The sequence below is a fragment of the Cynara cardunculus genome (genome assembly GCF_001531365.2).
Source record: "Cynara cardunculus var. scolymus isolate 2C chromosome LG 7, CcrdV1, whole genome shotgun sequence".
Taxonomy (NCBI): Eukaryota; Viridiplantae; Streptophyta; class Magnoliopsida; order Asterales; family Asteraceae; genus Cynara; species Cynara cardunculus.
The window spans coordinates 9,684,508-9,709,981 of record NC_037534.1 but is presented as its reverse complement, the minus strand read 5'-3'; the positions used below and the strand labels follow the sequence as shown (position 1 = coordinate 9,709,981).

General features: G+C 39.5%; 1 protein-coding gene across 1 annotated transcript in view; it reads left to right on the top strand.

Moving 5' to 3' along the window:
- Positions 1-25,474, top strand: part of LOC112515302 (crossover junction endonuclease EME1B-like) — a 35,544-nt gene that overhangs the window by 7,140 nt on the left and 2,930 nt on the right. Inside the window, exons 2-11 of the mRNA XM_025122030.1 lie at positions 3,775-3,918; positions 16,769-16,812; positions 17,045-17,227; positions 17,311-17,464; positions 17,555-17,664; positions 18,080-18,255; positions 18,395-18,458; positions 18,545-18,663; positions 19,779-19,865; positions 20,127-20,241. Coding sequence (XP_024977798.1) covers positions 3,775-3,918; positions 16,769-16,812; positions 17,045-17,227; positions 17,311-17,464; positions 17,555-17,664; positions 18,080-18,255; positions 18,395-18,458; positions 18,545-18,663; positions 19,779-19,865; positions 20,127-20,241 — 1,196 coding nt within the window. The remainder of the gene's footprint in view (positions 1-3,774; positions 3,919-16,768; positions 16,813-17,044; positions 17,228-17,310; positions 17,465-17,554; positions 17,665-18,079; positions 18,256-18,394; positions 18,459-18,544; positions 18,664-19,778; positions 19,866-20,126; positions 20,242-25,474) is intronic.

Genomic DNA, 25,474 nt, shown 5'->3' with positions numbered 1-25,474 from the left:
AACCCCTTCTTTGCAATTACAAGGTGAAGATCACCAAAACTTGTTATAAAATCCCATTTGAACATCCAACCACTTTAATAAATATAACTTCAGAAATACACGTAAGTGCAAGTTATAAATACGCTCTTACTACAAAGGATATATAACCACTCAGATCCTCATTGACATTCATAATACAACTCGCAACCTTTTAAATCTCATCAGACTAGAGCTTATAAACTCAACTTTCAAAACCATATAAATAGACACCAATCACCAGAGCTCTTGGTCATTAATTAAAGCTTTTAAGATAAGAACTGTTTTGATACTCAAATGAAAATTGAATTTAAATAATAACCAAAGACCCTCTGGGTTTTTATTTTAAATCCTTACTCTTTTGAACAACCAAAATATGATATCTCATATCTCAAAATCATTTGAAACATGGGCAATTAATGTCTCCGGCTAAAAGTCATTTTCCACTTCTTAATAACATCGTTGTTATTATTTCAATAAGAGCAATATTTCCAAGTCTTCATGTCACAAAGAAATGTTGACTCAGAATTATCGCATCTTATGGATGTGAAAACAAGAGCTATAATAATAACAGATCTCACAATTGCCACCCGTATCCAAAGTACATATCTCCTTGATATGCCACCCTTATCCCATGGTACACCTCTCCTTAATATGCCACCCTTACTTCCTAGTTAAATCTGCAGTTTTAGCCAATAATGGTCTCAACATAATTTCATATCAAAAACTTTATCTCAAGAACTTTCACAGTTCCTAAACCCAGTTTCAATATCATCTCAACATCTCTTTCAAAAGCAGTTTACTCTTCTCAACAGTTTTTGAATATAATAGTACCTTTCTCAATTTTATAAACAACATTTGAAAGATACTTAAAAATTAACATTAGTCCTCACCGGACATCACTTGCAGGGATACCACTTCACCAGACAACACTCAACCGATGACTGCCTTCATTGGACAACCCTTGGGCGATAAACTGCCCTCATCGGCCAACACACAATCCAGACAAGACTCACCGGACACACTATGACCGGTAACTACCCTCACCGGTCAACACTTGAATAATAAATATTCAATCCGGACAATGCTTTGTCCAATAAGCATCCTCATCGGACAAAGCGTTGGGCGATGAACACCCAATCTGGTCAACACTTATAACCAATGATACTCAATCCAGTTATCACTTGGGCGATGAGATGCCCAATCCGGTCAACCTTGTCCGATAAAGGTCCTCACTGGACAATGCTTAGTCCGATAAAAGTCCTCATCGGACAACACATAAAAATACAAACTTCCTCACTGGTCAAGGCATGACTGATAAGGGACCTTCATCGGACAACATTGTGTCCGATAAATACCCTTCATCGGACCATGTATTTTGAACATAAAAATATATACAATAGAAACTGTTCTTATCTACCAATATGTAGAACAAGGTATGATCCAAAAACATCAAATTCAGATGCAAGTGTTTTAAAAACTCACCTTATGAAGCAAATTTGAAGATGAATTTACACACATAAAACATCTTCCAATTTGATCACTTTTCAACTTCGCAGCTTAGCATAGAAGCACAAAATCTCACTCTCTTCCCAAATTTTTCTAAAAATTGCAACTCTCCTTTCCCCTTCTTCAAAATTTTTCTTTTTATATCTTTCCCAAAAATCAGGCGGTGAAGGTTTATAATATAAAACCCCCCTTCTTCTCCTCACATCACATACATGCATATTCACATATACACATATATACAAACCCATGCATGCATATACATGGTACACATATTCACATATATATGCAAATACCCACATCATGGATTACTTATAAACAATTAATCACATACTCAATAATCACGTAACCAAATAATCAAATAATTGGCTCAGATGTATAACCGGAACCCGATTATCACAACAACGACGTTGAGGACCAGAATGTCGTGGTTGGACTCGATCAGTGATCAAATCATACCCTAAATTTTCGTTTTCGAAGGGGATCATGAATGGAATCGATTCAACTTGCTCGACCTGTTTTTGCAATTATAAGAATGCAGAGATGATGAGGATATTACCTGATTGTAAGCATTGTTTTCATTTGATTTGTGTTGATGCTTGGTTGGAGCTTAAGGCTACTTGTTCTGTTTGTCGAAGCTCTCGATTTGATCGATAACAGATTTGATATCCCAAAATTTCATTAAAATCTTCTTATATATTGGATTTGTGATCTTGATTTAACAGATTGGATTTGGATTTGGGTTTGATTTTAATTTTGATTTTGAGGTTCATTTTGATTTAGAGGTTTGAACTTAATGTTCGAAAAAGCTCGCCCGCAACAGCCACCATGGCTCAAGGCTTGTGTCTCATGCCACGTTATGCCTGAGGCACGCCACGGCGTAATGCATGGTTTTTGTTACACGATATTTGATTTTACTTATCTTTTTAATGTCTTATTTGTTAGTTCTTAATATATAACTTAATTTAAATTGCTTAGTATCATTGATTTATTGAGTAATAGTAGAAAACATACGTTTATGTATATAATTTTATATATAATATAGAGATTTGCCGCCATAAATCACGCCTTAAAAACGCCACGACCTCGCCGTGGCTTCCAAGGCTTGGGGCTTGACCTCGCCGCCATGCCATGCCTCACGCTATTTAAAACCTTGTTTGAACTTATGTTTGTTTGTGAGTTTTTGGTGTGTGGTGACTGAGATAGGATGGTGGCTGGAGAAAGAGTTTGTCGGAGAAGATGAAGGTGGCCAGAGGAGATTGAGGTTTTATGTTTAGGGGAGTCGATCGGGGGGGGGGGGGGTTGGTGATGTTTTTCCTTTTTCTTTTTTTTTTCTTTTTTCTTTTATCCCTTTTATTTTACATTTATAAATTATAATATATATATAATTTTTTTATTTTTAATATAAAATCAAGAAAACAGTTAAAATGACTAAAATAACCCTCATTAGATTGGACTTAGCGGGAAAAGTTAACGGACGTTAGGAGGAGGGACGAAAATCGTTGAGGGGTGTCAAACGTGAGGGACAAATATGTTAAAATAAAGTTGAGGGACGAAAACCATTGAGATTCACAAACGTTAGGGACCAAAAGTGAACTTTACTCTATTGACTAATGAATCTTCTCGTTGGGAATATTCTTCAATTGTAAAAAAGTATATCTGACTGTTTGACTTATACTCGAACAGGGTTGTAAAAAAGATGACATTGGTTTGGTCACGTTAGGGCTCAAGTGAGGAGGTGGAGAGCCAACAGTGGGTAAGGAGGGGAAGACTGAGGAGGATGTGGGATGACTTGAGGATGAACATGGTGGCCTTAGACCTTCCCGAGGATATAACATCTGATTGGAGTTGTTGGAAAAAAAATTAGGGACTACTAGCTACTGTAGATGGGGGGAGGGTTGAAAGCCGACAACTAGGATATCAATGTCCTTGCATAGTTGATGTAAGGGGATTAGGTCCTTGTACCATGTTTTAAGCAGTTTGATGTTCAGTATTTTTTTTTATTGCATATATTCTTACCATCATTTCTGTTTCGTCTTCTTGTTGCCTGCTTGCACACTCCTTTTATAGTATTTTTTTCCTATGCCTTGTGCTCAATAGCTTCTTTTCAAAATCTTGGCAACTTACAAAGAACTTGTTGACAAAACTTGTCTCCACAAAACTTTTCGTTTGGTTTGTATTTTGACTTATAGTTGGAGTTTTTGTTGGTTACGAGCTTTATGCATTATTAATACCTAAAATATTACTTTACAGGATTGATATGTTTGGAATCTGACGAGGAGTGTGAAGGTTTTGGGAGCTTCCCTGAAACACTAAAAGAGCCAAGATCAGTTATTCTAGACGTGGAAAACAATTTGGGTGTGCCTTCTGCATGTTCAAAATCAATAACGTTACAGGGTTAGTTCTGATTTACAACATATTCTTTTAGCCACTAGAGAAAAAATATACTAATTGATATCACCCGTTTAAACGATAGAAGTTATGTGATCAGTCATTAGGTAACTCCCAATCAAGCCTGCATCCTGATAGTAAATATATTATGTTAATAATATAGTTATGTTTCCGAAATTGTATATATTTAGGTTTCCTTATGTAATCATTCCTTATTTTGTAGAATCGGTTTCCTTGTAATCTTGTATAAATATTGAGGAATAGAAATCTCCCAGGACAGGGATTCATGTCTGCTCTTTCATGGTATCAGAGACCTGGGTCTAATTTCGTCTTCCACACCACAGCCTTCAACTTGCTGACAGCAGCCGGCCCTGTGCATTGCCTCTACGACGACTCCGTCTCCGTCAGTTTCCTCCGCACCACTGCCTGCTGCCTCTTCTGGCCTCTTCTGTGCCTGCTGGACTCTTCTCTGTCAGTAACCTCCTGTGCCTACTGCCCCTTTCATGGCCCTCGAAGCCTGAAAACTCCGTTTCTCCATCCTCTTCTATTCACCCTGCTCAAACTGTGAGTAATAAATGGAATCTCATACCCCTCGCTCTCAATCCATAGAAGGTTCAATATCACTCATGGGAAGAACTTTTTCAAGTTGCTGCTCAGGCTCATCGTGTCATGGACCACATTGATGGCACCATACCTGATCCTACCATTGTTAAAGCTAAGTGGGATCAGTTAGATGCTATTGTTTGGTCTTGGATTTATGGCAGCATCACTGAGGATCTCCTCCTCACCACCCTCAAGCCTAGATCAACTGCACGTGACGCTTGGCTCTGTTTGAAAAATCTCTTCCTTGACAAGAAAAGCGCAAGGGCTGCTGATCTGGAATCATGCCCGACTAGAATTTTTTTTCATCTAGTGCCCCCTACTCAGCATCTAAAGATGCTTTCCGATTAATTGCTGACGTGGATAACACGGTGAGTGATCGACGCCTTGTGCTTCAATTGATTAATGGCCTCTCTCGCGACTATGATGTAGTCGGCACCATCATTAGCAATGCTAGCCCGCTTCCCTCCTTTGATACAGCATGCAGCATGCTACTTAGGGAAGAGACTCGTCGTGGTCATAATGCTAATCATCAGGCCTGATTGTTGCCCTCTATAACCTGCTTCAACCCNAAAAAAAAACAACCAACATGTCGGAAACAATGGCAGGAACCGTGGAAGAACAAAACCAACTCCCGTCAAACCAATACTCGTGGACAGCAACCCCACCAAGGCCAGCTAAGAGCACTCCAACAACCCTCACGGCCTCGCCATGGGCCAGTTCTACCTGGCCTCCACCATATTTTTGGGGTTCTCCTTGGCCATGCCACCATGCCCATACCCCACTAGTGGACCCACTCATCATCGTCCATCTGCTGCTGGCCTCCTTGGCCCTCCTTCACACCCTCAAGCTCTCCATGTCACAACAAAAGACACCCCTTCTGGGCAGTTCACTGACTTGCCTCATGCCTTCAACATCATGACACTTCAACCTCCTGATGACTCATGGTATATGGACACCGGTGCATCTTCTCACATGACCGCCAATCCAGGTACACTTCATACCAATTTTAAATCAAGCACAATTCCTTATGTTTTTATTGGCAATAGTAGTCGCATTCCCGTTGTTGGTTCTGGCACTGCATCCCTGTCCCCTGACCTCACCTTAAAGCATGTCCTTCATACCCCTCGCATCATTAAAAACTTATTGTCTGTTTGTCAGTTCACAAAAGGCAATAATGTTTCTGTCGAATTTGACCCTTTTGGGTTTTTGTGAAGGCTTTTCAAACAGGGGACACGGTCATGAGATGTAACAGCTCTGGGAACCTTTATCCAGTCTCTCAGCCTCCTAAAGCTTTGTTTTCGACTCCGGTATCTCTTGCAGCTGTATCTTCCCAAGTTTGGCACCATCATCTAGGTTGTCCATGAGACCATGTTTTTAGCTTTTTTAGAAGTAAAGATTTCATTTCTTGTAATAAGGAACAATGCGCTAGTAGTTTGTGTTCTTGTCAAATTGCTAAACATAAGCGTATGCCTTTTTCCCCTTCTATGACTTCAACTTATGCACCATTTGATATTATTCATAGTGATCTTTGGACTTTGCCCGCTGTATTAAGTAAGCATGCTCATTGTTATTACCTAGTCTTGCTTGATGCTTTCACAAACTTTGTATCGGTTTATCCTCTTAAACAAAAATCTGAAGTCTTCGACAAATTCATTCAATTTCGTGCATTAATACGAACTCAATTTGAGCGTGAGATCAAATGTTTTCAATGTGACATGGGTCGCGAATTTGACAACTCTCACTCCCATTCTTTTTGTCACTCCCATGGAATGATATTCCGTTTTTCTTGTCCCCAAACCTCCCCTCAAAACGGCAAAGCTGAGCGAACAATTCGTACTCTTAATGATATAACACGTACCCTCCTCACTCGTGCTTCCCTCTCCCCTAACTTTTGGGTCGCTGCTCTTCATGTGGCAGTGTATCTTCATAGTATTCTTCCATCTAAAACTTTGCATTACTCCACTCCCACAAACGCTCTCTACTTCCGTACTCCCTCCTACTCTCACCTTAGGACTTTTTGGTGTCTCTACTTTCCAAACTTATCTTCCACAGCCCCTCACAAGTTGTCCCCCTGGTCCATTCCTTGTGTTTTTCTTGGATACCCGCCCTTTCATTACGGGTACTACTGACTTGACTTATCTTCGCATAAGCTCCATGTCTCTCGTCATGTTAACTTCAATAAACATGTTTTCCCCTTCTCTAGCTTGGATGCATCTCCCCCCTCCGCTTATAGTTTTCTGGACAATGATGCACCCTCCCCCTATTTGCCCGAGCATCTCCTGACTAGACCTGAAACGTCTCCTATACTTCCTTCAGCTGCTGCCACAGCCCCAACAGCACCTTCTCCACTGTCTCCAAGCGAAGGTCTAGCTGCTGCCACAGCCCCAACAGCACCTTCTCCACCGTCTCCAAGCCAAGGTCTAGCTGCTGCACGCACAACTTAACCCCAAAATTTATCAGCAGGCCGCTCCCCATTGCCTACTGCCCCAACAGCACCCTCTCCTGACAAAAACCCAGCTGCGCATCACAACGCAACAACAAAATATCCCAGCCAACCCTCCCCTTCGCCTACTGCCTCTCCAATGCTCGTCTATAGCCGTAGGCCTAAGCCCCAACCACATCCCACCCATCCAGCCCCATCTACACCACCCCCTCCCCCACCTCCCACTCGCCTTCACCAAATGGCCACCCGCTCCCAACATGGCATCTATAAACCGACTGCACCATTTAATCTACACACAACTCATATTTCTCCCTTGCCTTGCTTTCGCCTTAGAGATTCTGGCATCTATAAACCTACTGCAACATTTAAGGACCCAAACTGGAATGCAGCTTTGCAAGAGGAATATAGTGCGCTGGATTAAAAATGTGTGATGCCCAATATTACAATACCAACAATATCACGTGGGGAACAAGCTACAACCAGCAATGAGGAAGGGGAGGGACACGTGGCAGCAGATCCTTCCATACAGCCCATCAGGAGAGGTAACCGAATCAGGAGGCCCAACATAAAATACGTGGATGGAGGTACTACATAGTGCAGTGGGGTGCAAGGAATAAAGCAGTCATTTTTGGAAAAAGACTCTTTCTGGAATTTTCTGTTATCTTCTTCCTATACAATTCTAGCTTACCATTGCAATTGTCCTTTATTTCCCTAAAAGCATATTGTGATGTTTTTATCCAGATAACTTCATCAATAAAGAAGTATTTTCAACCCTTGATTGTCTCACTGTTATTTCACTCATAATCTATTACACTGGTGCTTTCATCCAATACCTCTCCATGGCAGAGGCTACCAGATTCAAGGAGATACAAGCAGATTTCAAGAAAATGATTGACCTAATGGAGAAACGCCATGAAGAATACACCACTCAAAGATCAGAGGATACAGCCAAAATCGCTCGTTTGGAAGCTGCTCTCGCAAAATCTAGCGGGTCTGAAGGTCAGCTCCTTCATCCACCATTTCAGGTACGTAATGTCAAGTTGGATTTCCCTCGTTTTGACGGGACAGAGGTAATGCAGTGGTTGTTTAAGGCGGAGCAATTCTTTGATTATTATGGCACACCAGATGCACATCGTATTACAATAGCCGCCGTTCACCTTGACAAAGGTGTGGTGCCATGGTTTCAAATACATACTCGTGATAGACCTTTCATTACATGGGCTTCCTTTCGTTCGGCCTTGGAATCGGAATTAGGTCCTTCACCGTTTGATTGCCCTCGTGCAAATCTCTTCAAGCTCACACAATCCACCACTGTTACTGATTTCTACATGGAGTTTACAACATTAGCTAATCGGATTCAAGGACTCAGTGCCGAGGCCTTGCTTGATTGCTTCATTAGTGGGCTTCGTAACGACATTCGTCGGGATGTGATAGCCCAAAGCCCACCATCTTTGGCGAAAGCGGTATCTCTGGCTAAACTCTTTGAGGAAAAATATGTTTCCATTCCGGTAAGTAAACCTTACAGCCCTATTTCCTTTCCTCGCTCAACTACTCCTCTCGCCACCACAAAATCACCCTTACCGCCATTATTACCGACCCCTTCAAAACCCTTACCCACTACCCCTAAACAACCTTCGATCAAACGTATTTCACCGGCTGAAATGCAGATCCGCCGTGAAAAGGGTCTGTGCTATACCTGCGACGAAAAATTCTCCCTCAGGCATAAATTGCCCAAATCGCCAAATGCTCTTACTGATGGGAGATGATGAGGATGTTCATCCTATCACCACTACTCATTCATCTGACCCTCCTTTTACAGAAGAACCCCCTGTTTCCTTTCCTCCACCGGACCATCATTTATCGCTTAACGCTATTTGGGGATATCAAAGCAAAGGTACGTTACGTTTTACCGGGTATATCAATGGAATGGAACTCCAAATTCTCCTCGATAGTGGGAGCTCTGATAATTTCCTCCAACCTCGATTAGCTCATTGTCTAAAATTGCCAATTCAACCTTCTCCTAATTTCAAAGTCATGGTGGGCAATGGCAATAATCTCACAGCTGAGGGCTTTGTAGACAATCTGCATGTTGTCATTCAAGGGCATCGTCTACATGTGCCGGTTTATCTTCTGCCTATTACAGGTGCAGAATTGGTTCTTGGCATATCGTGGTTAGCAACTTTAGGACCCCATATCGCTGACTTCAATGCCTTGTCAATTAAATTTTATCACGATAACTCCTTCGTTACCCTCTATGGTAACAATGTTTCCCTTCCTCAACCAGCCCAGTACCACCACATTCAAAGAATGCACACCACTAGAGCCCTAGCCGAGTCTTATCAAATACTGTTCTTCTGTTTAGTTAGCGATCCTAAGGTGCAAAAATCTAATGCTTCCGAATTAAACGCTGAATTGCACACTCTTTTGACGGAGTTTCAGGATGTGTTTGCCACACCATTCGGGTTGCCACCATCAAGGTCCCACGATCATGCTATACCCCTCTTGGATGGTAGTAACCCAATTAAAGTTCGTCCATACAGATATGCCCACAACCAAAAAAATCAAATTGAGGTAATGGTACATAAGATGTTACAACAGGGCATTATTCAACCCAGTTCCAGTCCTTTTTCTTCCCTAGTTCTTTTGGTTCGAAAGAAGGATGGTTCTTGGAGGTTTTGTACAGATTATAGGGCGCTAAATGCTATTACTGTCAAAGATCGCTTTCCAATTCCAACGGTCGATGAATTGTTGGATGAGCTGTGTAGTGCCAATTATTTTTCAAAATTGGATCTTCTCTCAGGGTATCATCAAATATTAATGAAACCCGAAGACCGCCACAAAACCGCTTTTCGAACACATCAAGGGCTTTACGAATGGCTAGTAATGCCTTTTAGGCTTACTAATGCGCCGGCTACCTTTCAAAGTTTAATGAACTCTGTTTTCAAAAACCAATTGCGCAAATCTGTCTTGGTTTTCTTCGATGATATATTAGTGTACAGCTCATCTTGGCAGCCCATTTACAGCCCCTCAGGGAAGTGTTGGAACTGTTGCGTGATCACTCCTTGTTTGCAAAAAAAATCCAAATGTGGCTTTGGAATGACTCAAGTTGATTATTTGGGTCATGTGGTTTCAGGTAAAGGTGTTCATATGGACCCGTCAAAAGTCAAAGCCATCATGGATTGGCCTGCTCCTACAAATATTCGGCAATTGCGGGGTTTTTTGGGCTTGGCGRGATACTACCGCCGGTTTATCCGGGGTTATGCTTCACTTGCTAATCCTCTAACATCCCTCCTAAAGAAAGATAGCTTCCTTTGGGATGAGCATACCGCTTCGGCATTCAGCAACTTAAAGTCCGCCATTACAAACGCTCCAGTCTTACAATTACCAGATTTCTCAATTCCTTTTATTCTCGAGACCGATGCCTCCGGGATGGGTATAGGAGCCGTTTTAAGTCAGGGAAAACATCTGATAGTTTTCTTTTCGAAGAAATTGAGCCCCCACATGCATAAACAATCAGCTTACATGAGGGAATTATTCGCGATTTCGGAAGCAATCTAGAAATTTTGGCACTACTTGTTGGGACACCAATTCATTATACGAACGGATCACAAAAGTCTTCGTTCCCTCAACGATCAAGCCATCCAAACACCGGAGCAACAGAAATGGCTGCATAAATTCTTGGGGTATAATTTCACCATCGAATACAAGCCGGGCAATGAAAACATTCCCGCCGATGCACTTTCCAGGTCTTTCTTATCGTTGATCTCATCTCCTTCAGCGGAGTTGATTAATCGAATCAAACAAGCGGTGCAAGATGATTCGGTTCTGCACCAAATTAAACGGGACTGTGTCTCGGGTTTAAACTCAAACCCAAACCATCGAGTTAAACATGATCTTTTGATGTGGCAAGATCGTGAGGTGATACCTGTTGGTTCTGACTTGGTACCTCAATTGCTACAAGAATTCCACTCCTCACCAATAGGAGGTCATTCAGGTGTGAAACGCACCAAGGCCCGAATCGCTAGTCAATTTTTCTGGCCTTCTTTATCTAAGGATGTGGCACAGTTCGTTAAAGAATGTTTGATTTGCCAACAAACAAAACACGATCATACCAAACCAGCAGGTCTCCTACAACCTCCCGATCTCGAATCAAATTTGGGAAGATGTGGCCATGGATTTCATCACCGTTCTGCCTCCTTCGGGTTACACAGTTATCATGGTGGTCATTGATCGTTTGTCGAAATATGGACATTTTGTTCAATTGAAGGCCGATTTCACTAGTTTAAAGGTGGCGGAAGCATTTGTTACCAATATTATTAAACTGCATGGATTTCCTAAGTCCATTGTGTCTGATCGTGACAAGGTTTTTACCAGTAAATTTTGGCAACAATTGTTCAAACTTAGTGGCACAACTCTAGCCATGAGTTCCTCATACCATCCGTAATCCGATGGCCAATCCGAAGCGTTGAATAAGTGTTTGGAACAGTATCTTCATTGCTTTACCACCACACAACCTTCAAATTGGTCGAAATTGTTACCATGGGCAGAATTCTGGTACAACTCTTCTTTCCATACTAGTTTGGGTGCTACCCCCTTCAAGGTCGTTTATGGTCGTGACCCGCCTACATTGGTTAAATATGACCTATCAGTTTCTGCTTCACCAGTTTTGCATGAATTACTCAAAGAACGTGATGTTGTCTTGTCTCAACTCAAACTTAATTTACTCAAGGCTCAACATGCCATGAAGAGACAAGCTGATAAAAACAGAAGACACGTGGAATTTAAAGTGGGTGATCTGGTCTTGGTGAAATTGCAGCCCTACAGACAGCTTTCGGTGGCATTACGGCACAACCAGAAATTAGGGAAACGATATTTTGGGCCTTTTCCAATTGTTGATCGAATTGGAACCGTTGCATATAAGTTGCAACGTCCGTCTTCTGCAAGAATTCACCCGGTATTTCACGTCTCACTGCTGAAGTTGTGTCATGGATCCCAACAAGAGCCGTACTTACCTATGCCTTTGACTACGACAGCTCTTGGTCCAATTCTCATCCCCAAGGCCATTCTGCAGTCACGATACTTGCTACTAAAAGGTCAAGAGGTTCATCAGGTGTTGGTACAATGGGAAGGTCTACCAACTGAAGACGCAACTGGGAAGATAGTAGCCCGTTGTTTGAAAACTTTCCATCCTTGAACCTTGAGGACAAGGTTACTCTCATTGGGGGGAGTAATGTGATGCCCAATATTACAATACCGACAATATCACGTGGGGAACAAGCTACAACCAGCAATGATGAAGGGGAGGGACACGTGGCAACAGATCCTTCCATACAGCCCATCAGGAGAGGTAATCGAATCAGGAGGCCCAACAAAAAATATGTGGATGGAGGTACTACATAGTGCAGTGGGGTGCAAGGAATAAAGCAGTCATTCTTGGGAAAAGACTCTCTCTCTCTCTCTTTTTGGAATTTTCTGTTATCTTCTTCCTCTACAATTCTAGCTTTCCATTGCAATTGTCCTTTATTTCCCTAAAAGCATACTGTGATGTTTTTATCCAGATAGCTTCATCAATAAAGAAGTATTTTCAACCCTTGATTGTCTCACTGTTATTTCACTCATAATCTATTACAAAATGTACTTGGGTTTTGGTCCCCCGTCACAGGAGGTTGGGGTGGACTTTGATGAGACTTTCAGTCCTGTGGTCAAACCAACCACTATATGTATAGTACTCAGCCTTGCTCTCTCACAGTCTTGCACATTCATCTGATAATTCCTTGTTTATCTACAAGCATGGGGGTGATATTGCATATCTTCTTCTCTACGTTGATGATATTGTTCTTACAGCCTCTTCTACTGCTTTTCTTTAGCGCGCTATATCCACCTAGAGCTCTGAATTTGCCATGACAGATTTGGGCCCCTTGAGTTATTTCTTGGGCATTTCAGTTTGTCGACAAGAAGGTACTATGTTTCTTTCTCAGCGACAGTATGCTGAAGATATTCTTCATCGAGCCCAGATGACTACATGTAAGTCTGTCACCACTTCTGTTGACACTAGGTCCAAACTTGGTGCTGATTTCGGTGATCCAATGTCGGATCCTACACTTTATCGCAGTCTCGCGGGTGCTCTTCAATATCTGAGTTTCACCCGACCCGACATCAGCTATGCTGTTCAACAGATTTGCTTGTTCATGCATGCCCCTAAAGAGCCACATCTTGCAGCTATGAAACGCGTACTTCGGTATTTGAAAGGTACTCTTGAGTATGGGTTGCACCTCATAAAATCCTCTGTCTCAGGTTTGATTGCCTACTCCGACGCTAATTGGGGCTGATGCCCTGACACCCGTCGTTCCACCTTAGGTTATTGTGTCTTCTTGGGTGATAATCTCGTTTCTTGGTCTTCTAAACGACAATCCACACTTTCTCGCTCTAGTGGTGAAGCTAAGTATCATGGTGTCGCCAACGCCGTTGCAGAGACTTCTTGGATCAAACTTGCTACTTGAGCTTCATCGTCCCATTCACCAAGTCACTTTGGTCTACTGTGACAACATTAGCGCAGTGTATTTGTCCTGCGATCCAGTGCAGCACCAACACACTAAACACGTTGAGATGAGCATCCATTTTGTACGAGAAAAGGTCGCCATTGGTCAAGTTCGTGTTCTTCATGTTCCTTCGTCGTCTCAGTATGCCGACATCTTCACCAAAGGCCTCCCAACTTCTTTGTTTAACGAATTTAGATCCAGTCTCACTGTTTATCCCTCCCCAGTTTCGACTGCAGGGGTGTGATAGTAATTATATTATGTTAATAATATATTTATGTTTCCTATATATTTAGGTTTCCTTATGTAATCATTCCTTATTTTGTAGATTCAGTTTCCTTGTAATCTTGTATAGATATTGAGGAATAGAATTCTCCCAGGACAGGGATTCATGTATGCTCTTTCGCATCCATCAAACTGACTAGGAACATGTAACAAATCAAATTATGCCAAGCAATCCTACCAGATGGCTATTTTTCGCTTTTAGCAATGTGAGTTCTGTAACGGGTGTAGTCACTTGATGTTGCATTAATGTTCCATCCATGGTCATAAACTATAATGTCCAAAGAGCATAGTAATCACGGTGATGAACACTTATTACTGAGTGCTGCGCCTATAAGGCTATAACCATTATTGTATTCAAATAAAAATTTAAGTAGCAAGATAAGATTGTTGCTGAACTAAAATAAGGTCTTGTATGTACTGAAATCATGAACAAATAAACAGAAAATCTTTTGAATTAAAGAACGAAAACAGACACAAAACTTGTGGTGTCATTAAATGTTGACTTGTTTTAATGGGTTTAAAATTCTATTTCTCTAGGCAGTGATGATGTTATTCATTTAAATTTTGAAGTGTAGGCAATAATATTATAGTTAATAGGCATTAATGTTCAAGCCTATGTAGTAAATTGTAAATGGTGGATAATTCTTAGTTCTATATTCACATATATATATATATATATTTATATATATATATATATATATATATATATAACACATTGAATCACCTGTCAGCATATGGTGGACATGGCGACGGCGTGTTCTGCTGTTGGCTATGCCTTGACTCTCCATGGTGCCTTGACAACTATGCACAAGAGAGAGACTCATTTCCATCATCAGTACGAAGGCTTTTGACTTTCGACAAACGTGCCAAACTGGTTTTCAGCAAGCACAATATAACAAAGATACAAACAGGAGATCTTGTAACTCGAAAGAATCAACAGAAGTAACATAACACTAGATCTGGACTCACTCTTAGGTGGGTAAAAACTAAAGAGAATGAGTGTATTTATCAATTTGACACAACTTACAATGTGAACTGTAAATACACTCAAGTTTTGGCTGTCTATATGTTGCATAATATTAACACTTAAATTAGCTGTATAAAAGAAAAATGCAGCCAATACCAATATAGATCATTACAATTTACGAAAGCAGTGTGTTCGAATCATCCGAGAAGCTTTGAGTTTTTGAAAAGTGGAGTCTGTCTGGTAAAGAATGTAACAAACAATTTCAATATCTAGTCATCTTCTTGATGAATAAAATGTTGTTTAGGAAGCTAGGCATACATAAGACATTAGAAAGATTGAAGTCAGGATCTTCAATTTGGATAGTCGAACAATTTTGCAGTTGTGATAGGAGGCTTTCTATAAAGGGAAGGGGATTCAGGAAAACCTGTATGGATACGGGATTCACACAAGGGAGCAATATCAAGGCAATCGGAAATGTAAAACAAGACACAGAGGGCTGCACTAGTGATTCAATCTTATTAATTCGGTATACTACAATGGGATGTATTTAAAAGAGGGAACAGGCGAAATTTTCCTTCTGGGCCTAGGCTCTTGGCCCCTGCTTGTTGACAGGGCAGCAGAGACCCCTGGTGCTCGCACTCTCAGACCGCAAGCGTAGTGGCAAATGAATGTTAGGCAACATCATACTTCACACTCAGCAATGTGATCTCACATCCAAAAACAAACAAGTTAAAAGATTAGCGGGACGGGCAACACTTGTATGAGAAACAGAATGCTTACATGGGAACAAAGTGTGGGTCAAGTTGAACACAGAGTGCATGTCAGAACCTTTGCAAGTATCTGGGTAGGCAACGATTGACCTTGTGATGAACAAACAGATGAAGCATCTGATTGGTCGTTTGATTTGTCAGAGAGGCAGTGATGCAGGTGCAGTAGAGACAGAGTCGGACTTGTGTGCAACTGTGTGTGGCAACACCAGGACAACACTTGCAACACAAGTCAAGACCGTTATATTCAATAAAGACCGTTAAAATTAAGTGATCAAGAAGTCCTGAATTTATTTGTCTTTTCTAGAAGATTAGATTTTTCTTAAAAGTTTCTTTATTAAGTTCGGTTATGTAGTTGGTTATTATCTTTTGTTCTTATCTCCTTATCCTAGAAGGTTAGTTATTTTTCAAGGTTTCCTAAGCAAGTTGATTTCATCTAGTTTCTTGAGTTTCTAGGATTTTTAGTGGGGTTTGGCTTTGCCTATAAAAGCCCTTTTAAAGCTCTTTTGTAAGAGGCTTATGATTTAATAAAAATTTCTGAATTTGAGTGTGCTCAATTTCGTTTCCACTTATCACAAGAGGTGAGGGCCTTTTGTGTGGCGTGTCAACCTTATCCTAAGTGACCCTTAGGTGGCGGTTAACCCTCAACAACTTTTTGAAAACCTTAATGACCCTTCAATCGCGAGAGTTTGGTATTGCCCCGTATCAGGCAGATCTTGATATACAGAATGAATGGAAACGTCTAGCTCAAGAATGACAGAGTGCTCTCAAATTCAGCACTCTGATTGATACTGCCATAGCAGACAAATGCTGTCAATGAAGATTTGCTGATGAATTTGTAGGTAACGGTGATAGGTTGATGGTCAACTTGGGTGATGATTGGTGGGGTGAGACCAGGCTATGATACCATATGGGAACTGTTCTATGCAAAAACATGCCTATTTTGTTAAATAAGGCAGGGATACTAATGTACAATAAAGGACAGACAAAGAGAAACCTTAATGATAGAGGTGAAATGCCTCATACGCTGGTGCACTATGAACTTAACTGTCATGAAGCATGAAACAGAAGTATAGAAACAAAGTGGTTGGTCGAAAAAAGAAAAAGGAAGTGTTTGGTTTTTAAAAAAGAAGCAAAGTGACTGTCAGGTGTAATTTGCTTGTTAGTTTGTGTCATGGATAATTAGTATTACCATTCAGCTTCTGGAACTTCTTTGAGTCATCAGTGAATGCTAACACGACATGTGTATGTGCAGACAGCTCTTGTTTCCCATCTATAGTAGAAGATGATCTACCCCAGGTACTTTTATCTTTCAACTTTGTTACCTTGTTCATTTCGTATGTGTTTATGACTATAGTTTTAGTTCTGTAAGATTCATAATGTCGGAAATATTAACCTCTGTCCAATTATCTTTCCCTCTCTCTCTCTCTCTCTCTCTCTCTATATATATATATATATATATATGCATCCACACCCACACATGCATATGTTTTAGTTTATTAATTATTTGGAAGGCTGATGTGCTAGTCAGGTTTCCAATCATTCTGGAGAAGAGGATGATATTCTGCATCCGACAAGTAAAACCGTTGGACAGAAAGGTAAAACTAAGGATAATGCAAATAAGAAAAGGAGTGCTGGTGAGCTGATAAGAAGGACAAGAAATACAAAGGAAGAGAAGGCTCGTTTGATGGATGAAAAGAAGCAACAAAAGGAGGTACGCTTTTCACCCAACAAAAGAAATGAATTTGCATTTTATGTGTTGTGGATGTATTGAAGTTATTGTTATATGTATTCAAGCAAGAGAAGTTACAGAAAGTAGCTCTAAAGCAACAAGCTGCAGAGATGAAGAAGCTGCAGAAAGAAATTCAAAGTTGGGAGAAAGGAAAGCTTGCTCAACAATCTATTATGGCACAAATTGACACTAAAGTAGTAGAACAGGGGTCAGTTGGAGGTAATAAGATTGAACTTCGTTGTCGTGGTTATTTCTATATATTATTTGGTTATTTGCAAATTTAACATGTGAGCATGTGCCTTAGTTCAGGACAACTGCTTACAAACTTGGCCGAAAAAGGTATAACGTTTCAAATCACTTCAAATCCTGTTGAAAGGTCGATAATTTGGACGATGTCTGTTCCAGAAAATGTCGCACAGGTAAAAATTTTCTTTAAATTTCATAATACTTAGTTTTAGCATTCGTGATATTTCACTGTAAAAGAGAGGAAATATAATTGCAAAAAACCATAAAATTATCATTTTTTCACGTTCTTTAGAAATCTATATAGGACTCTCTCTTAGCTTTTATGAGTATTTACATGAGACTAAACACGATAACAACCATGCACAAAGAAGGTGGTTCTTGATTCTGGTTGGCTTTAAATCTGTTTCAAATTATGAACCACTCATAATCACTTATATAAACTAAAACAAATGTACACGAGTCATGTCTGTTATTGGCTGTATTGCTGAACTGAAACTGTACTCTATTCGAATGAAAACTGATAGTCTATCTTGCTCGATTGAACCTACACAGAATACGAAAGATGACAAGTTTTCTCATCTGTTGCAGGCCTTGTCTCGTGGAATGGAAATCTCATATGTATTGCTTATTTTTGAGGCAGAGGAGTTCTGCCGCCTTGTCACAGAGGAGTCTTTTTTGGATCATGTCTCTCGTGTTCAATCCGTCTATCCATCTCATACAGTTTGCTATCTCACATATAGGCTTATGGCCTACATCAACAAGAGGTCAGTCCATCTGTTTCTTCTTGTGTAGTTCCATGTGTTACATTATATGCATGGCTATTCTCTATTATGGTTTTACATGTATTTGACTACATTCCTGTAATATAATATTTGATGGCTACGTGATATCATTTGTGGATAGGGAGCAAGAACATTACAAGAACCCTGGAAATCATAGTGGGTGGAGGCGTCCACCAGTGGAAAAGGTTTTTGCTCAACGCTTTTTTGACTGAGCTTCAGTTTTTCAGAAGCCAGATATTAAAAGAGACCTTTTCTATTATACTTCTCACAGCTGCTGGCAAAATTAACTACACATTTTGTTGGAGTACATTCAAGATTATGCATGGACGAAGCTGAATTAGCAGAACATGTCGTAGGTCTAACATGCAGCCTCGCCTCTTGCCAATTTAGGTACTCTTTTTCACAGTTTCGCTGATCCTCATCTTAATGATTGCACAAAACTTGGATTGAGAATTGTAGACAGTGCTCTAAAACCCAAATCGATCATTGACCTGGAAGATTAAATAATCCGACCCATAAGGGTTGTGGCGTAGTGGTTGAGGTCATGGGTGATGTGGTGGAATATCCCATCTGCCAAGGGTTCGATTCCAGGCGTACACAACAACTGTGGCCACTGAGTTTATTAGGACTGATTTCTTTCAGTCGCAATTTGCGGGGATTGGTCCAGGCATATCCTGGGACACCCTTCCAAAAAAGATTAATGAAATCCAGGAAGATTTAATTGTTAGATGGGCCAGTTGTGGGTGGACCATTATTGACCTCTTACCATTTACGGAAACTGTTTTATTTGGTATAACAACAGACATGAATATTTAGTTGAATACTCAATATAACAATTTGGAAAATTTTCAGAAAAGCTGATGTATTTAATATAAGAATCTTAATGAAATCATTTGAATAATGATGATGGAACACAAGGATTCAAAGGCAAACAATTCATTTACAAAAGGCAAGTGTTCAATTAAACAACAAAGAAATAAAAATTATTTCAAAATAGATCATTATGGCTAACATTCTTTTTATGTTCTATTGGTTAAGTGGTGAACCATTAAACTGCTCTCCAGGTCTTCAAGTTGAATGGTCAAACCTATGGGTCTTCAGTTGTAAGCAGGGTTTAAAATTGGATTTTTGGGATTGGCCTCGATCTTTTTCATACTTGGTGGAGGGTCAATTCAACTGGCATGTCAGCCATCTTTTTAAACGTAGATTATAGGAAATCAAAAAATCTTGATGTGCAATTTTTGAAATTGATTTCCATTGATGGTAGTTTAAACAGTTTGCTGGAAGTCATAGCTCCTTTGCAGGACACTGCCTAGTGCCACAGTTGGAGTTGTTATCTGTTTTGTGCGTCATCTATGTTGCTTTAGCAGCTATAGCCACTTAACTGGGATCATTTTTGTTACATCAAGTGTTTTTTTCTAGAAATACTAGGAATTGTTTCTTTTATTTCATACAATTAGGAATACCTAATTTTATGATCATGTGCCTTCTGATTGTCTTTGCAGAAAGAAGCTTACCCGACTATCTATCAATGCTAATGGTTCCCTTATTCCCAAAGATGCTGACAGGGCTCTAATAAAAAAGAGCACTTGGTAAGCACTATGCACTTCAAGTTGAAAGTAATATTGGGATTGTTATTATTTGCTAAGGTTGTACTTTTTCTCCCTGAAAAAACATAGCTATTAGAAAATTATGTTGTTTTTGCACAACTAACGGTGTGACTTATGCTGCCCCACTCAGAATCATAAGTGCATGATTCAGACTCAGGACCTCTTAGGACATCAGGACCAATTCCAATCACCTTAGCAAAGCCAACTTTATCATGTTTGTCAAAATTTCTATTTCCTTTCCAGGTTAAAAGCTTTAATAGCCATCCCAAAGGTACAACCACGATTTGCTATAGCAATATGGAAGAAGTATAAGACAATGAAGTCACTCTTGTGTGTCTACATGGATCCAAGTAAATCGGTAAGTATTAACGTATGCTTTTCATTTTCCTTGTTAAAGCTGATGCTAAGAATTCAATAATTGGGGATCTAATTGATGGTACGTTTTACGTGTGTAGAGTTAGGGTTCTGTATTGATAAAATAAAGTTTATTGATTTCTTTGTGTCTCTTCATAGGAATGCGCATGTTTATATACAAGAGATGGGAGAAATATTCTCCAAATCAATCCCTAACATCTCTCTAATTGATGTATGATACAATTCCTATATTTATGTGATTTTGGTTCCATAACAATCTTCCTCAAGTTGGACCGTAGATTTTGATCATCCTCAACTTGTTACAAATGTAGATAAAACAGGTCCCATTTATTGTTTTTATAAGTATGTCTCCTAACAGATTTTCTGTTCGAACATATCTAGTTGAAATGAATCATTCTTCAATCCTGCCAGGCTGTCACAAAGTGACAATCCATCTCAATATGTTTAGTCTATTGTGAAAACAGGGTTTGAAGAGATACGAAAAGTTGCCTGATTGTCACACCAAAAGCTTTGCTGGAAGTGCAAGCGCGTAGCCAATCTCTTTTAGTAACTGATGGATCTATACTATCTTACATACCGAGTCAACCATTGATCTATACTCTTGATTCAGTAGTGGAGCGAGACACCACATATGGATTCTTACTTTTCCATGAAACCAAAAAATTCCCTAACAGACATACAACATTCTAAAAGTGGATCTCCCATAATCTACATCTGAGTAAGCTTCAATTGGATGAGTGAAACATCGCATTTTAGCATGACTATAACGCCCATAAAACAATCCTTGTTTTGGCACTCCTTTTAGATAGAAAAGAAGCTTTTCTAGACACTAATTGCAATGTCGGGTTGGGTCACCATAATGTAATTTAGCTTTCCAACAAGTTGCCTATACATTTCATGGTCATGAAATGGTTCTCCATCATTCTTTCTTGGATGTACATTGGGAGTTTATGGTACTATATGGTATAACCCTAATTTTCTTTTTCCTTTAAGAGATCAAGAAGATATTTCCTCTTAGATATGATCTGCTTTTTATTTATCATCTGAACTCTTAGGAAATATTTTAGTGGTTTCAAGTCTTTAGTCTAAAGACGAGCCTGAATAAAGTCTTAAGTTTTTATATGCCTGAATTCTTGCTTCTAGTAATCACAATATCATCAACATATACCACAAGTAGAATCTGTTGGAACCAAAACAAGCACACACAAACTATATTGTATATTTCATCAAAGTCGATCAACCTATACAAGACACAAAGGACCAATATAAAAACATGATCAAGGGACACAACCCTTGACAAACAGACACGACCCTATCTAACAGATGTGACAGTTAAATAACTGTCACATCCCCCTTCAGAAACAAACTGCCAATAACGACCATAACGGTCAACCGTAATAACGACCATAACGGTCAACCGTAATAACGACCAACTACCAACTATAAAAAACGGTCACCAAATCCATTGCTAGCTTAATATTTAACACACCCCCTTAAGCTAGAATGGTTTGACACCCAAGTTCTTTTTCATATGCATGAAGAGTCCAACTTGTAGAGCTTTAGTGAAACAATCCGCAAGCTGATCTTTGGAAACACAGAACTCAATCTTTACTTCTCCGTTTGATACCAACTCTCGTATGAAATGGAATTTTATTCTGATGTGCTTACTCTTACCATGGAACATAGGATTCTTGGTGAGTGCGATGGCCGATCTGTTGTCACAGAATATTGTTGTAGGTTCCTCTTGAATGTCTTTAAGTTCATAAACATTGTGTCTTCATTGTCTTCAATATTGATGAAATTGATCTCTCTTTCTTCTGCAATCCTTTTTCTGCAAAATTTGGCTATGTGTCCAAGTTTTTGGCAATGATAACATTGCATAGGAGGTGGTTTGCCTCTGCCTCTGCCTTTGAAATCTGTCTGTGGTTCCCTTGATTGGATTCTGTTTCTTTCTTGAGGATTTGGGGACTGCAATTGAAAGGCTTGTTCATATGGGTTGTTGTCAAATTGTTTCATTCTCAATTCGTGGGATTGCAAGATTCCAAGAAGTCTTTCAAGGGACATAACCGAAATGTCCTTTGATTCTTCTATAGCCACTACTACATACTCAAACTTCCTCGTTAGGCTTCTCAGAATCTTTTCCATGACTCTTCTGTCTTCTATAATCTCCCCATTAAGATGTAGCTGATTCAATACCAATATGGTTCTGTTGTAGAAATCTTCGAAAGTTTCAGATTCTTTCATTTTTAAACCATCAAACTCGCATCTGAGAGTTTGAAGTCTTACTGTTTTAACCTTTTCTTCCCCTTTGTAGGTTCTATGCAACATGTCCCACGCTTCTTTTGATGTTTCTGAAGTAGAAATTCTCTCGGAGACTGCTTCATCTACGGCTTGATAAATCACATAGAGTGCTTTCTTGTCTTTCTTCTTTAACTCTCTGATTTCTCCTTCTTCTTCAACTCTCTGATTTCTCCTTCGTCTTCTTCTGTAAAGTTGTTCATTTCTATAAGATCATCAATACCTTGGTTGATGATATCCCATAAATCCTGAGATTCGAACAACACCCTATTTGGATGCTCCAGTGATGGTAATTCTTCCCATTCAGTTTGGGAAGAGGATGATGTATGGTATTGTTTGAAGTTGAGGCCATTGTGAAACCAGGCTCTGATATCACAATGTTGGAACCAAAACAATCACACACAAACTATATTGTATATTTCATCAAAGTTGATCAACCTATACAAGACACAAAGGACCAATATAAGAACATGATCAAGGGACACAACCCTTGACAAACAGACACGACCCTTTCTAACACATGTGACAGTTAAATAACTGTCACATACCTCTTCATAAACAAACTGCCAATAATGACCATAACAGTCAAACCGTAATAACGACTAACTACCAACTATAAAAAACGGTCACCAAATCCATTGTTAGCTTAATATTTAACAGAATCACACCATTTTTAGACTTCTTGTAGATAGTTGTTTGATTAGACTTACTATTCTGCGTTCCATATTCTAAATTAACTTGACTGAATTTCTATGTTGTTAATATCGTGATATTTCGTCGATATATCGGAAATATTGCTGCATAAATATCGGTCAAAATATCGTCCCCGATATTATCGGCGATATTTTCCGATTTTTCCCGATATTTTGATGTATATGTCGGACCGATATATCGATTTTTTAGGGTTCAATTATTTGGGCTTTTGTTATTTCATGGGCTTAGTTTTTTGGGCTTGGTAACATATATTATTAGGTTTGAAATTAATAGTCTGCCTTCCAACGGTCTTCTTCCTTTCTTTTCATCTTTACGAGTTACAACTTCTCACTTCACAGACACCTAGTTCACTTCACGAATCACGACTTCAGACTTCTCACAACTTCAGACTTCTCACGGAGTCACGGTTTGGCTTCTTTTCTCGGATGCCGAACCTATTGCTTGCGATTAGCTCGTTTTTGAACACTTTAGATGATGTGATGTTTTAATTTTGAAACTATATTTTTAAACTCTAATTAATGCATATTATATATATAATTCTAAGAAATATTATGTTAACCGCTATTTTGGACCGATATATCACCGATATAACCGATATATCGAATATCGGTCCTGACCGATATTTTGTATTCTGACCGATATAACAGCATAGCTGAATTTGCCAAACCATGCTTGAAGACTTTGCTTCAATACACACAAGGAATTCTGAAAACGACCAACTTTCCTAAACTCCCTTTGAGTAACAAAGCCAGGTGGTTGCTTGATATATACCTCCTCCCAAAGAGAACAATGGAGAAAAACTTTTTTGATATGGCACTGGTGCAAGGGAAATCTAATGTGGCTGCCAAGGAGACTATGAGTCAAACTGTGTGAGTTTAGCCACTAGAGAAAAAGTTTTGGAGTAGTTAGCACCATATTGCTAAGCTTATCCTTTGGCAAGAAGACGAGGATTAAGGCGAGCCATAGAGCCAACCCACTGAAACCTAACTGTGAACATCCATTTATACCCCAATTGCCTTTTTATTAGTAGGTACATCTATCACTGTGCAAGTGTCATTACGATTAAGGGCATTCATCTCCTCATGTATAGCAACATGCCATCCAAAATGGGCAAGTGCTTCACCAGCAGGAAGAGGAAAACATTTGATAAAAAGAAACAAAGGAAGCAATAGGGTACATACAAGTACATTCCCTTTTCGAAGGACAATAGGGCTGTCAGAAGGTTGTGTAGGAGTAGGAGCAATAGGTGGTCCTGCTAAAGAAGAGGGAAGTAAAGCATTGGAAATGTTGTAGAATGATGCTGCCTATCATAAACCTTAACAACAGGTGGTTGTTCATGCTCCAAAGACTACTTAGGAGTAGATGCAAGCGGAAAACCAGCTGAAGAGTCAAGACAAGGTATCATATAGATTAACAAATCATCATCCTCCCTTGGTTACTACTAGTGGGAATAGGAAAGAAACAAATATTTTTCTGGAAGGTGACATCTCTAGAGACAACATAACGGTCAAGTTTAAGAGAGACACACCTTTACCCCTTTTGAAGATGAGTATATCAACGGAAGACACTTGAGAGATTGTAAAACAAATTTAGAGACGTGAGGCCTAGTATCTTGGACGAAGAAGGTGCTAAAAGTCATTTTAGGCAAGTTGACAATGGTCACACGATAAATGAGAAAAATCAAAACAAAGTTCCTTTTGATATTGGAGAGATTGATGACTTAACCGACAATGTAGTTCAAACAAAGACAATGATGACCTGAAGCATACCAAGGATCTGCTTCAGGTTCAAGTATGTAAAGGTTATTAGATTCCCTTCCTTAACCAACGATTAGCTTTGTCGAAATATCCTGAAAATACAATGATCAGCAAAATAGAGACATTACACTTGAAACTGTGGGCATGGTTCTAAATAACTCGTTATGACCTTTTTATGGTGTGCTATAGCATCGAAGCTTGGCTTGGCCGCCACGTTAACCCCTGTGTTCCACTCTAAGGTTCCGCTTTAACGTGTATGATGTATTATTATTTTGTTAGGCATGGTTTTTTTGTTGTTGTTTTTACATATAACTTGGAGGATAAATAATAATTATCTACGAAATAGAAGACTTAAATAAACAATTAAGGAAACATAAAGCCTAGAATCCTAAATAGGTTCACATGTTGCATTGACAACACAATGACACAGCTTCACCAAGTCACTTG